The following is a 13,267-nucleotide window of genomic DNA, read 5'->3' as shown; positions in this document are numbered from 1 at the left end:
TTCTCATTTAGGTTCCACTCAGTCAGCCTGTCCACATTGATCACATTGATTGTCTATTGTATTTTTGTTTGTTTGCTTTCGGAAACGTGTGTCAATTTGTTTTGGTCATTAAATTTAAAGTCGAAGGACAAATTTGATAATATTTGGCATATATGTAAACTTTTAGTATTTATCATGCAGGAATTATTGCAATCTGAGTTAATCCCTATTTAACAAGAGTTAACGAGAAAAATGAAATTGTAGAGATTGTTCCTGTTATTGTATATTTTATTTATAATGATTGGAGGAATCTGCCTGATGCTTGTGTTCAATACAAAAAATAAATAAATAAATACATTTTGGGACTTGATAAAAATACAGCATTCTATGTCAACATTCAATTTCTACCCTCAGAGTCTACAGTAGTCATCGTGTTACGTAAAGCATGTTGCTCATCAGTATAAACTAAATGTCTGTATGATACAAATGCAGCTCTTCTTGGCCAGTTAGACGCTACAACTACTGAAGATTATGTGGAATTGGGGAAAAACAAGTCTTTTGATATTAAAAAGAAATAATAGCATGTTCACAGTAAAATAAAATAAAGATGTTTCATTTAAAAAATTTAAAAATAATCACATTAAATCTATATTCTTACCAGCCATTTCATTAGGTACACCTGTTTGACTGCTTAACAAAAATATCTAATCAGCAAATCACATGGCAGCAGCACAATGCATCTAGGCATGCAGATATCCAGTGAAGAGAGATGATTTAAGTGGCTTTGAAAGTGGCATGGTTTTTGATGCTAGACAGGCTGCTCTGGGTGTTTCAGAAACTGCTGACCTACTGGAATTTTCCCACGTAACCACCTCTAGGGTTTACAGAGAATGGTCTGAAAAAGGAAAACTGGGTTTGGGTGAAAATACCTTCTTGATTCCAGAAGTCAGAGAAGGCAGGCGACAGAAACTCAAATAACTACTAGTTACAACCAAGATATGCAGAAGGGCATCACCGAATGTAGCAGCAGAATACCATACCAGGTGCCACGAGAAACTGAGGCTACAATTCACAAGGGTTCATCAAAATTGGACAGTAGTAAGATTGGAAAAATGTCAGCTAGTCTGATGCCTGCTTCTAGCAGAATAAAGTCCCATGTCACAAAATTATATCATCTCAGACTGTTTTCTTAAAAAGGGGAACATTTGCAGCAACTGCATGATGCCATCACATCAATATGGACCAAAATTTCTGAGCAATGTTTCAGCATCTTATTGAATCTACATGTATGTCATGAAGAAATAAGCTAGTTCTAGAGGCAAAAGTGGGTCCAACCCAGTACTAGCAAGGTGTACCTGATGAAGTGAAAGTGTATATTGTAACAATTAAATAATATATATTAACATAAACATACACCATCTATATGAAACACTCCTACAACAGCTATGCGTGATATGGACTTCTGTGGAAAGTCTACGGCATAACTGACGATGTAACCGGTCACCCCTTTTAACCCTACACTGGACCTTCCACGGCATTCAGTCTTCGTGGGCTATGTCGACCCGGCCCGTAGTTATATTTCTTGGGAGGGGCACATCAGGTTATGTGGAAGGTGTACGGTTAAAAAAGGGGTTTCCGGTTATCTTGTAAGTTATGCCGTAGATTTCCCACTGAAGCATAATTCAGGCATTACTGCACCAAGTGTGTTGTTTTAAAAAACATTTGAATGTCTGCAACACATTTTTTGTATTGACTGCATCATATTAAAAAGGCGTTGAGGGGTTAAAGATTTTTCCCACTCTGAAGGAAACTCTTCAATTTTTCAAAGCCAGAAGCAAGTTAACACATTTAAAACAGTTCAAGATCATCTGCATTTCACACACTCACTCTGAATTTGTGCTCCGAAAAGACCTCCTAATATTAGCGTTTTTGTTTGTTTGCTTTCTCAAGTAAAAATGAGGACAAACAGAAATGTTAAATCATGCATGTTAACAGGATTAAAATGTAAAAATATACTTAAGGGACCATTAAAGTCAAAAATGGTCTGGTGATCTCAGTCCACTTTCTAACAGCCTGTTTTATTGTACACAAATTGTAGTTTACAAATATTGTGCAAATCGCCATTACTTTCTATATTTGTAAGGGTTTTGGCCACAGTCAGTACCTATAAAATTACTGTATGTATCACCAAAGCTGTAACATAGTAAACCTAGATATCAGGAAAGAGGGATAACTTGCCAATTGCTGCCTCACTAGTTAGCATTTCCTTCAATTTTCCATGAAGCACATCTATTTGTGGTTTATTGAAATTAGGATCTGCGCTCAAACATGTTTTTGAAAATCAGATTGGTCGGGCAGAGTTATCTGTTGTTTAATTCATAATGATTCTGGCATCTGATATAATTACATAACTGTTTGAGGAAATTACATTAAGATTGATTCAGCATCTGCAAAAACTGTCCTCTTTCCCTGTCAATGTGAAATAATGCAAATGGATCGGCGTGCGGCCTCAATTAATCAAATATGCGCCAACTGCTATTTGAGGCAGACGTCTACTTTATGTGACATGCAAAGAATCTCTTACAAATGCTAACAAACCAGTGGGTCATGCTGTTTCCATTGGAACCTTCCAATGGAGATACCTCCTTCTCCTACCTCCCCCAAAATCTGAACAGACTTTTCATAAAATGCCACCCCTCAAAGTATTTTTCCATCATAGTGCAGCGGAAAGATAAATCAAACGTATGTACAAACAGAGAGCTGTCAGTTTTTGTGTAACCTTCAGATATTAGATTCCAAGACACAAAAATCTAGGTTACGACCTCAACTTGTCAGCACGACGTTACCTTGCTACCAGGTAGGTACACCCTAGGATGAAGGCTGGTGCATCTTACTACACTGCTGCCTAATCTAAATGGTATACCCAGTGTGGTCTCAGCTATCCGAGTAATCTGTAATATTACTGGATTCAGCTGAATTTAAGGTCAACTGTTGCCGGATGACTCTTTCATTCTTCAAGAGAAGATATCCTCTTTGTCCACTTCTGGTGAAGCAGGTCTAGAAATGTCAAAAAGATGCTGTGGAGAGCTAGAGCTTGAATGGCTGGCTTTCAGGAGTTTTAGCACTTCTGTGAGTTGCATCTCTAGGCCTGACATTCGAACATTTAGGTTCTTAAGGTCATCCTTTAGCTCTAGCTTGAGCTCCTGCAGTGAAGCCTGAAGTGTTTGCTCTGGGATGGGGTAGAAGAAATGCCTCATTTCTGGAGGCTGGGCAGGACTGCGGTCCTGAGGTGTCAAGCGGAAGTCACCCACTTTGTCCAGGCGTAACTCACTTTTGGTAATGCCGCTGTCACATGAGTCCGTCTTTTTTAAAGAGATTGGGGATTCTTGCACCTTGGTTCGTTCAGGTAAAGTCTCCATGGATTCAGCTTTAGACACTGTGTTCCAGTTGTCAGCTTTGGCCATCGACTCCTTAAAGCGACCCCAGCCTTTCAGTTTGGGTGGTTCAGCAGAGCGGCCACCAACCAAAGAAATGGACGATGGCACTTGCAGTTTTGCCTTGTCTGCGACCGTACAGTTGAGAGGTGATGGCGATTGAGGAGTTGAAGATGAAGGTGTAGCTGGGCTTTCTGTTACAGTGACAATGCTGGTAGTTGTAATAGCTGATTTAATTTTGGGGATGTCCACATAGAGAGGACCCTTCTCAATGTCTTGTTCATCTGTTTCTGGTTTCCCAGTCACCATGCGGGCCTCCTTCTGCTGTCGAAAGCGCTGGAAAAGTTTTCGTACTGGGTGATCTGGTGGCAAATTCAGAGGGGCTTCATTTTTACGGTTCCGTCTCTCCTCCTCTTCCCGTTTCACATCACTGATCTTTCGAAAAACGATCTGAAAGAGAATTTAAAATTCTTATGACTAAAAGACCATCATTAAAAAAAAAACCCCCACAAAGTTTATTGACCAAAAGTTTCAGATTTTGACAGCACACAAGAAAAATTATACCCAAACCACTCTCACACCCATGTCAGTTTAGTCTCCTGAAGTAGTACAAAAGCAGATCAACATCATTTTCACCATCTCTCTTATTGATTGTAGAATTTGTGTGTGAAAGATTGCCAATATGTAAAAATGTGTGTTCTTTGCAAATGTCACTTTAAAAAGGCTAATTCCCATGGCGCACAGGGAAAGTTCATATCAAGCCTCTGGCTTCAGTGCGTGAAGGCTCACTGTCAGTTTACCACCCAGATGATGCTAATGGACAACTATATTTTTAGGCATTTTGTATTTTCAGTTTTTAGCTTTGTAGCTTTATTTCTGTGCTTTAAAATGTCACAATCCCAGTCTCCCAATCCAGTGATTCACTTGTCTCATTAATTAGGGATTAATATTAATTAAAAGTAATAATTAAAAAACACTTTATTACTTTATTAACCTTCATTAACGTCACACTCTAACATTCACATATAACATTCATTTTGTCAGTAAGCAATTCAACTTTAAGGTCTGCAAGCAAAACCCCAAAAAAGCTGATGAAAATAAGCGCAAACTACTCTTGACATTTTGGATTTTAATAGATGAAAATGTGAAACAATTTGAGTAGCTGTTTGTTTTTCCCAAGGATACATGACAGTGCTGAAACTCGAGAACCGGTTCTTGTATAGAACTGTTCCCAGTAGTCCAATTCCCTGGAATTATTAGTCTGCTTGCCTATTGAGCCTGCTTTTCGGTTGGGTGTGGGTGAAGAATCTAGTCTAGTAAAGCTAGTGCAGGGAACTCAACTGAAGCTGTGTTGGTTAATTCTTTACTGTCCTCACGCTGTAACAAAAACATCCTCCCAATTTGGTCATTTATTTAATCTGCAAATCTATCTCTCTAGGGAGAGATAAATTAAATAAATCTATCTCTCCCTCTGACATGTCAATGCCACTGCTGCCTTGCATCGCTACCTGCCATTTTACCACCTATTGTCCACTTACAGGCTAATCACCCCAGTTTCTAACATATTTAGAAGCAACAATGAGCTCTAACAATATTCTTCTGCTGCACCAAATACTTTCAAATGGAAAGTATCTGATTAAAATAGGTTATGTGGCAGTTTTAACTCAGAAAGTCTGGGCATTTTATTTGCAACACGCAGAAAGTCACTCATCACATTTGAAAAGGTAAGACAGCATCAGATGTACAGATCAAATGCACATTGTCTGCTCTGCTGGATCAGTCAAAAACACAATCTCAGCAGCTCCATTTGAAGGCAACATTAGGCTCCTTTAGTCAACCCATATCGGGATTTCCCTGCTGCATACATTCAGGACGTGGGACCCTGGTGAATAGTAACTTTAATGCAGAAGATGAGATTGCCTCTTCAAATACAAACAATCCAATCTCACTTGCACTCTCCCGGGCAGGCTAACCTCATAAAGAATGAAGCAGTGATTGGTAGCTACTCTTACGCTATTGTTGATCACAGCTGTTCATTTCTGAATGAAGGATGTGAGAGCGGCTTTAGTATATGGTGGCTGTTTAATGGAGCTCTGTTTTTCTATGCAGTGCTGTGTGACTGAAGGCAGTAGGTGCACGTGTCCCTTAGGTTGAATATAAGGTTTTCTGTGGTTACCTTTTCCCAGAGTGGGAGTTTCTGGCCCCTATTTAACAAGAATTGATACGTGTGAACAATTGTGATTGTCCAGATCATGAAAGGTAGGCTGTCTTCTGCTGTGAAATATATTGACATGACTAAACATATATAGGTTCAATATTGATTAATTGATTGATTTATTTAATAAATCCTCCAGGCTTTCATCTTGTTGAATTTAATGCAATCTCAACTTGGATTGCAAAAAAAACCCCTCTCTCCTTAAAGGTTGCAATCTTCAGCTTTTGCTTTACTTACTGCTCACTGTCTGGTACTTGGTAATATTAACACTATCTTTACAGATATTATTGGAATTTGTAAATATATTCTAAAATGTTTGTTTTACTTTGTTAATATTTTTTTTCTTTTTCATGTACCACTGTGCACAAGGCTGAAGTCTTTGCAGATGAAAACTTCTGTGTAAATCCTAAATGAAAATGCAGTCAACTGTATCTGGCATCTGAACAGTAACTCACCCTCTTACGCAGGTTATAAGTGAGCAGCAGGTTTCGAGAGAAGTGGTTGGAAAATGCCGTGTAGAATTCCAGCACCTTCTGCAGAGCGTCGCGTTTGATAACGTGGAGGTCGCAGTAGGTCAGAGCTCGCACATTGGCGCAGGACTGAGCCAGAGTCACCTCTTTCCAGAAAACGTCCCCAAATACGTCTCCCTTTCCTGCACGAGAGAGCGCACAATTTTAGTTCCATGTTAGTTCAGCAACAAGATCTGATCTTCCAGGTAAAAGAAAACAGTAAGAGACAAAAACAGGCTTGCAAAAACAGCTTTAATAATGTTTTTATATATCAGTTATCGATGATTATTGAAAATCTCAGTACCTGTAATTTAACACACAGCATTAAGTGCTACACACAGGTTTACACTAAATGGACACTTTGTAAGGTACACCTGTTCAAATGCTTGTTAATGCAAATTTCAAATCAGCTAATCCCATGGCAGAAACTCAGTACATTTAGGCATTCAAAGTTCTGAAGTTCAAACCGAGCATCAGAATAGGGAAGAAAGGTGATTTCAACTGGGTATAGTTGTTGGTGCTAGATCTCAGATCAAAGTAGGTCAAAGTATTTCAGAAACCGATTTTTTCCCCACACAGCCATCTATAGGGTTACTTAAGAAAGTAGCATAGCAGAGCTTTCTGATCTGACGTTTGGATGGCAGGGTCAGATTTTCACGTAAGCAACATAAAAGCAGGCCTGTCCTGCCTTTAGTTCAGATTGCCAATAGAGGTGTAATAATTTGGGGGATATTTTTTGGCACACAAGAGAACTGTTTGAGCACCACAGACTGCCTAAGTATTGTTACTGACCACGTCCATCCAGATCCAGTAGAAACCAAATAAAGTGGATGGTGAGTCTTTTATTTGTGAAAAAGTCCCTCTATATATGGGATGAAAGCAGCAGCTACTTGTTTTAGGTTAGTTATAAATAATACAGTTATGCAATGTGGATCATTTATGAGTCAAGAACACATTTTGGTTTGGGAGGTCTTGGAAAGTCCCCCTCCAGCATGACAGATGCTGCTGAACAGCTGGAACTAAATCCCTTTGTTCTTTTGAGGAGACTTTTATGTATATTTAAAACTGAAGACAAAGCTAGATGAGGATTTTCTGCTGTTCGAGGTAATGGCTTACAACTGATGTATTAATTATTAATACATATAAGAAATATAGCTTTCAAACCTTTATAAAGAGTGTTAAATTACCTTCATAATCTAAAGCTCATTAGACCAACTCAGTAATTTATAAGGTCTGTCATTTGTGACTCATGCACAGCACTTTTTTTAAGTTTGAGAAGCCCAGTATTACAAAGGAGTACTATGACTCAGTATAATCAACAGCTTATCATGAATTTTTTTTCTTTTTTTTATTGTCTTGACATAAAACACCTTGTTATTTCTTCACATGATGACATGACGAAACACACGCAGTGGATGAAAATAAACCTTATATGTGGCAAAAGCATTAATATAAAGCAGTATGTGGTACAGTGGTAAAAATAGCAGTAGCTGATTAAACCATTAAACCAGTCTTTTTTGCTGATTTACTTTACATGGCGTTTCTTTTTCGTTTGTTATTAGTCTCATAAGGAATTCAATACAAAGAAGCTATTTATTCATCACTATAGTTGCCTTCCGGTTCATTGGTTTCATGTTGACAGTATATTGATTTATGCAAAGAGAAAACAATAGAAGGATATTGACAGAAACCAGCCAAGGCACTGTAATATTTCCTACCAGAGCATGGCATCCATTATTCATTAAATTACTCATAAAGCACGTTAAATGATGATGTTTTAACAACAAAACATTCTGCTGTGAACAGTTTTCTACTTTATTTTTTAAAATAAGATCAAATCTAGATGCATTGGAAGACAAACTAGGGTCACTAACATGGGAAGTATCCCAGTAGTTAGGAGTAGGTCCTTATTAATATTCATTAGGCTTAGATGGTGTAGTCATTACAGACGCTGATACTGTGCTTACTTTAATCTGGTCAAGTATGGCCTCATTTACTGGCACAGGTCTCAGGTCAATACATCTATCATAACCACTGTGGGAAAAAATACTTTAGGAAATTAGTGGCCTTTGTAATAGTGTGTTTGCTAATAAATCACTTATGAGCAAGCAGACTGCAAATGTAATGATATTTACCCCCTTTTAGCACCGCCTTTGATTTCTACCAACCCCTCAGGTTTTCCATTATGCTCACCGTTGTTTATCCCAGTATGCTTAATATTAATTATCATAACATTATAGAGAGAATTCAAACAATCCAGCAATCCCTTATGAGCAAGTGTGAACTTTTTAACCCGTTTTTTTGTTTCTACTAACTCCTAAGTGAAGTATGTAAGTCTTAAAGAGCTAAATCTCCAGAAAAGTCTCTACTATAGTCACAAGTTAGTTGAGCTGGTGTAAAGCCAACCAATAAAGTTGTAGATGCACTGCTAATCATGTGCAGGTTCAGGTAATATTTCTTTACAGGTTTATTATAAATTGCTCAACATAACCATTTGTTAGATAGTTATTATCTTCTGACTGTTGTGTCATTGGCTACAGATTGTGAAAGATGCAATTTTAACTAAAGCTTTTTCAAATTAGCTCATGATAAAATCTTGAGAAATAATGGAAGCTAACTAGGTATTTAAAAATAACATTGGTTTATTTCGTTTGTTATGTTGTTCAGTTTCATTGCCTTTACAATAAATCAGTGAAAAATCAATCCAGGCAGCCATATTACATGTTTGCTTGAAATGAACCTGTGGCACAGGTATTGATTGTAACCTTTGAAGGCCAAAAGATCGCAAGTGTTGCGTTGTGATTTTCTGTTCAGTCCTGAGTTATAATACTTTTAATTATTATTTATTTTAAAATGCTTATTTTCAGTTAGGTTTAGTTTCAACTAATTTCATTTAACTTAAATGAACACAGCACTGAAAATAGTTTCACAGACACCACAGACTGGTTAGATTGACAAATTTGAACAAAAGAATTGAGAGTAAATCCCAAGACACTTATTAACCACAAAAGCTTATTCTAGGTAGTTTTACACTAAATAATATAGTTTTAGGTGATTTTTCAGGTATGTAGAATATGTTTTTTACACTAATTTTATAATAATAACAATAATAATAATAATAGTACATTTTATTTGAGGGCGCCTTTCAAAAACCCAAGGTCACCTTACAAAAGAACAAAATTAATAAAAGCAATAGTCATAAAATACATAAAATAAGTTAAAATTGCAAAGCAGAACTTGACGACAGGTAAAATCAGCACTAAAGTGAAAAAGCCAGTTTGAACAGATGTGTTTTGAGCTGTGACTTAAATGCAGGAAGAGAGTCTATATTTCTTATGGCTGGAGGAAGAGAGTTCCAGAGCCGAGAAGCAGAGTGACTGAAGGCTCTGTTCCCCATAGTGGTAAGACGTGTGGACGGAACAGTAAGATGAATAGCAAATGATGATCGGAGAGGGCGGGAGACAGTGGTGATATGGAGCAGGTCACACAAATAGGAAGGAGCAGATTTATGGATACACTTGTATGTGAGAAGTAAGTTTATCCTGGCTTCTATGGGCAACCAGTGAAGCTGCTGAAGAACTGGCGTAATATGAGCTCTTGACGGAGTACGAGTTATGACCCGAGCTGCGGAATTTTGAAGAAGGAGTTTATGAAGGGACATTTTAGGGAGACCAAATAAGAGGGAATTGCAGTAATCAATGCAGGAGCATGTAAATAATGAATAAAAGAGGCCCTAATACTGAACCCTGGGGCACACCAGCAGAAATAGGATGGAGACTTGAAGAATGGGATTTAATTTGGATAAACTGAGTGCGGTCTGAGAGATAGGAGGTGAACCGGGCAAGGGGGATATGACTAATGCCAATGGATGCCAACCGGTTCAGGAGAATATTGTGAGAAATGGTATCAAACGCCGCACTAAGATCAAGAAGGATAAGGATGGATAGGAGACCAGAATCAGCTGCCATCAGAAGGTCATTGGTAATCCTTAACAAAGCCAGATTGAAATTGTTCATAGAGATTATGGCTATTGAGGTGTAAGTGAAGCTGGGAGGTGACAACTTTTTAAATTTTAATTCACTTATACCCTTGTAGTTCACACTGATGAATTCATACAGGCATAACTGAATGTTTGTTAATGCAGTTCACAGCACCACAAATCTTTATCATTCCAACTGTTTAAAATGCTAAAATCTTTCATTGATCTCAGACAATATTTAAGGGGGCAGCCAATAAAATGCAGTAAATTTGATGTACTAGAGATGATTACAATATGGGCCCAAAGTAGGTGAGCTGGCTTAATGTGATTCAGATAAAACTGAAAATACCAGACTTTACTGTTGCTGAGAGGACTGACAAACAAATTCTTGTCCAAATCCTGAATCCATCACTCAGCAGAAAATGATCCCCAAACAGCTCAGCTGACACTGCAGACAGGGACAGTTTGTAAAGTGCTGCTAGGCAAAAAAAGAAAAGGGAGGATTTAAGTAAGTCCTCGAACAAAATTATTTTCTTGCTATGATGTTCAGAGAGAGCTAGAGGCCACTTAGACTTAAAAGCCTTTATGCTATCAACCAGTGTTTTGGTGTTGAAGTGCCTCCAAGACAATACATTCAGATTAGAGACACTATTGTCAATGCGTCTGAGTCACACTGCTTAAGTAATCTAAAACTTTATATTGTGAAACAACCGAGGAGATCAGCAGCAGGTCCTTCGACAGCTGGGGAAATGAAGAGGTATAATGCTTCTCCAATGGAGGAAATGCAAATTTCCTCATCAAGCATGTAGTAGTAGTATATTCCTTCAAATGGCCTGAAAATTTATACTATACATGTTGTATATTTTCAGCATGATGCAAATTTATCATTATTATAGAATGAGGTTTGTTTAGAGGTAGATTACTTTTCACTAATTTCTACATTTTAATTTTTGTAGAAATGCACTGATCAGTTCATCAGAGAATGAAATTTCAGCATGCTCGGCCTGGAGCGGTGACCGGCTGGTCAGTCACATTTTTCCAATTATGAGCCAGTCTGTTTCATGCATGCGCAACACGTGCACAATGGTGAAGACAAATAATCACTCAGGCACTCACAGCCATACTCGAACATGTCATTAGCTTGTGGCTGTAGGCATTAGTAAGAGAAGAAAGACAAAACATTTGACAAAGTAAACCATGGGTGAATCACCATGATTACTTTGTAACAACAAATCTAATGATACACTTGAGTCATCTTTGCCCAGCTAAACATGCCTAGTTTGATGAAGCTAATGAACGGAAAGTAGATAAATCTGAAGCTAGCTAGAGTGCAGAGCTAGCCACAAGGCAGCAGCCTCGGTATGAGCAGTGAAAAAAAGCCCAAAACAGCTATGAGGGACATTAGAGAGAAGGTTAAAAATTAGGTCAATTTCCTGTTATCTGGTTAATTTAGAATGTAATGAAAAATAAGTACCAGACATATATTTTTATTTTAAAAAATAAAATAAGATCAATTCAAATCTAATGTAAAAATTAGGAATTACACATAGTTCTCTTTAAAGTAAAACAAAGGAGCTTTACTCACCTAAAATGGCAACAACCTCATCATCCTGAATGACCTCCAGTGACCCTGACACCACAAAACAGAGGCTGTCCACACTTTCACCAGCGTGATAGATCAGGTCGCCAGGGGCGCAGTGGGTAGTCTGAAACTCCATGGCCAGTGCTCGGAGACACCCATCACTGGCCAGTCGGAAAGCCGGGTGCTCTTTAAAAACTTTGCGATTGAGGTGAACACAAATATCAGCTCTCATGTCCTTCGGACAAATCTGTAGCACCTGGAAACAAATAAAAGAAAATACCTTATAATGCACACTACACAGGCCACCGTCACAGCTTGCCTCATTTCACTAGTGTGACGTACATACAGGTGTTTATCTGGCTGGATGCATAAAGGGTATTTGAAACCATTAATCATCAGTAAGTGATTAAGGTTGTTACATGTGGGCTTATATATGAGGCAGTGATTCATTTGGTCCTGACAGAGTAGGTGGCGACTGCATAACTAATATTATATAAAGGATAATTTCCCATGTTGCTTTACCTTGTTAACAGATGTGGACAGAAAAGCACCTATTATCCTCCTTTTTTACAAAGTTGTGGTAGTCAAATTTTTATCAAACTTTATCAAGCCTTCAGCTTTCAGGGCCAGTCTTTGGTGGAACCAGCTCCCAGTTTGGATTCACAAAACAGACACCCTTTCTACCTCTAAGATTCGATTTTTCCCTCCCTATGCATTTTCACACCATTTAATCATCAGTTATAATTCATCAGTTATGTCAGCAGGCAGCCCTTGCTCTCAGCCTGGTTCTACTGGAAGTTTCTTCCTGTTAAAAGGGAGTTTTTACCTTCCCACTGTTGCCAAGTGCTTGCTCGTGGGGGCTTGTGTGATTATTTGTATATTCTCTGTATTATTTTAGGGTCTTTACCTTACAGTATAAAGCACCTTGAGATGACTGTTAGGATTTGGTGCAATATAAATAAAACTGAACTGCTCAAAACTGTGCAGCAGGAGCCTCAGGGCATAGGTTTCCATGGCTGAGCAGCTCTTGCAGATGTAATGTGTAGGTGGGCTGGTATTTTTGTCGATTTTCTTCCAGCAAAAAGCAGAGTATTTATTATACTATACATATATGTTTTAATTGAGTCCACTAAAATGTGAATTTTTAAATTTTTCTGCAATTGTTCAATATCCATTAATGAGCAAAATGTTTTTCATGTAGACAGATTGCACACACTAAAATCAGAAACAGATGTACCCATCTATAATTTCTCATTACAGTGGTCAGTGGTTAACTGTATATAAACAGATGTCTTATATCTGTGCAGCAGATTTCATGGGAGTTGAAAAAAGTAAAGTACCTTAAGACTGAAGCTTTTTCATATTCATAAAGAGAAATAAACATACACATACACATACACATATATATATATACATATATACAGTGGGGCAAAAAAGTATTTAGTCAGCCACCGATTGTGCAAGTTCCCCCGCCTAAAATGATGACAGAGGTCAGTAATTTGCACCAGAGGTACACTTCAACTGTGAGAGACAGAATGTGAAAAAAAATCCATGAATCCACATGGTAGG

At 38.0% G+C, this 13,267-nt stretch overlaps 1 protein-coding gene across 2 annotated transcripts in view; it reads right to left on the bottom strand.

Moving 5' to 3' along the window:
- Positions 1-1,945: 1,945 nt before the first annotated feature.
- Positions 1,946-13,267, bottom strand: part of kcnh1a (potassium voltage-gated channel, subfamily H (eag-related), member 1a) — a 51,633-nt gene continuing 40,311 nt past the window's right edge. For both annotated transcript variants that reach the window (XM_005727292.1, XM_005727293.1), the window contains 3 exons: positions 11,702-11,954; positions 6,084-6,280; positions 1,946-3,863 (listed from right to left, as the gene is read on the bottom strand). In XM_005727292.1, coding sequence (XP_005727349.1) covers positions 2,994-3,863; positions 6,084-6,280; positions 11,702-11,954 — 1,320 coding nt within the window. In that variant the 3' untranslated portion in view covers positions 1,946-2,993. The remainder of the gene's footprint in view (positions 3,864-6,083; positions 6,281-11,701; positions 11,955-13,267) is intronic.

This window comes from Pundamilia nyererei, unplaced genomic scaffold (assembly GCF_000239375.1).
Source record: "Pundamilia nyererei isolate P.nyererei 1_Seehausen unplaced genomic scaffold, PunNye1.0 scaffold00024, whole genome shotgun sequence".
NCBI lineage: Eukaryota > Metazoa > Chordata > Actinopteri > Cichliformes > Cichlidae > Pundamilia > Pundamilia nyererei.
Note: the sequence above shows the minus strand (reverse complement) of the source record. Positions and strands in the feature narration are given on the sequence as shown.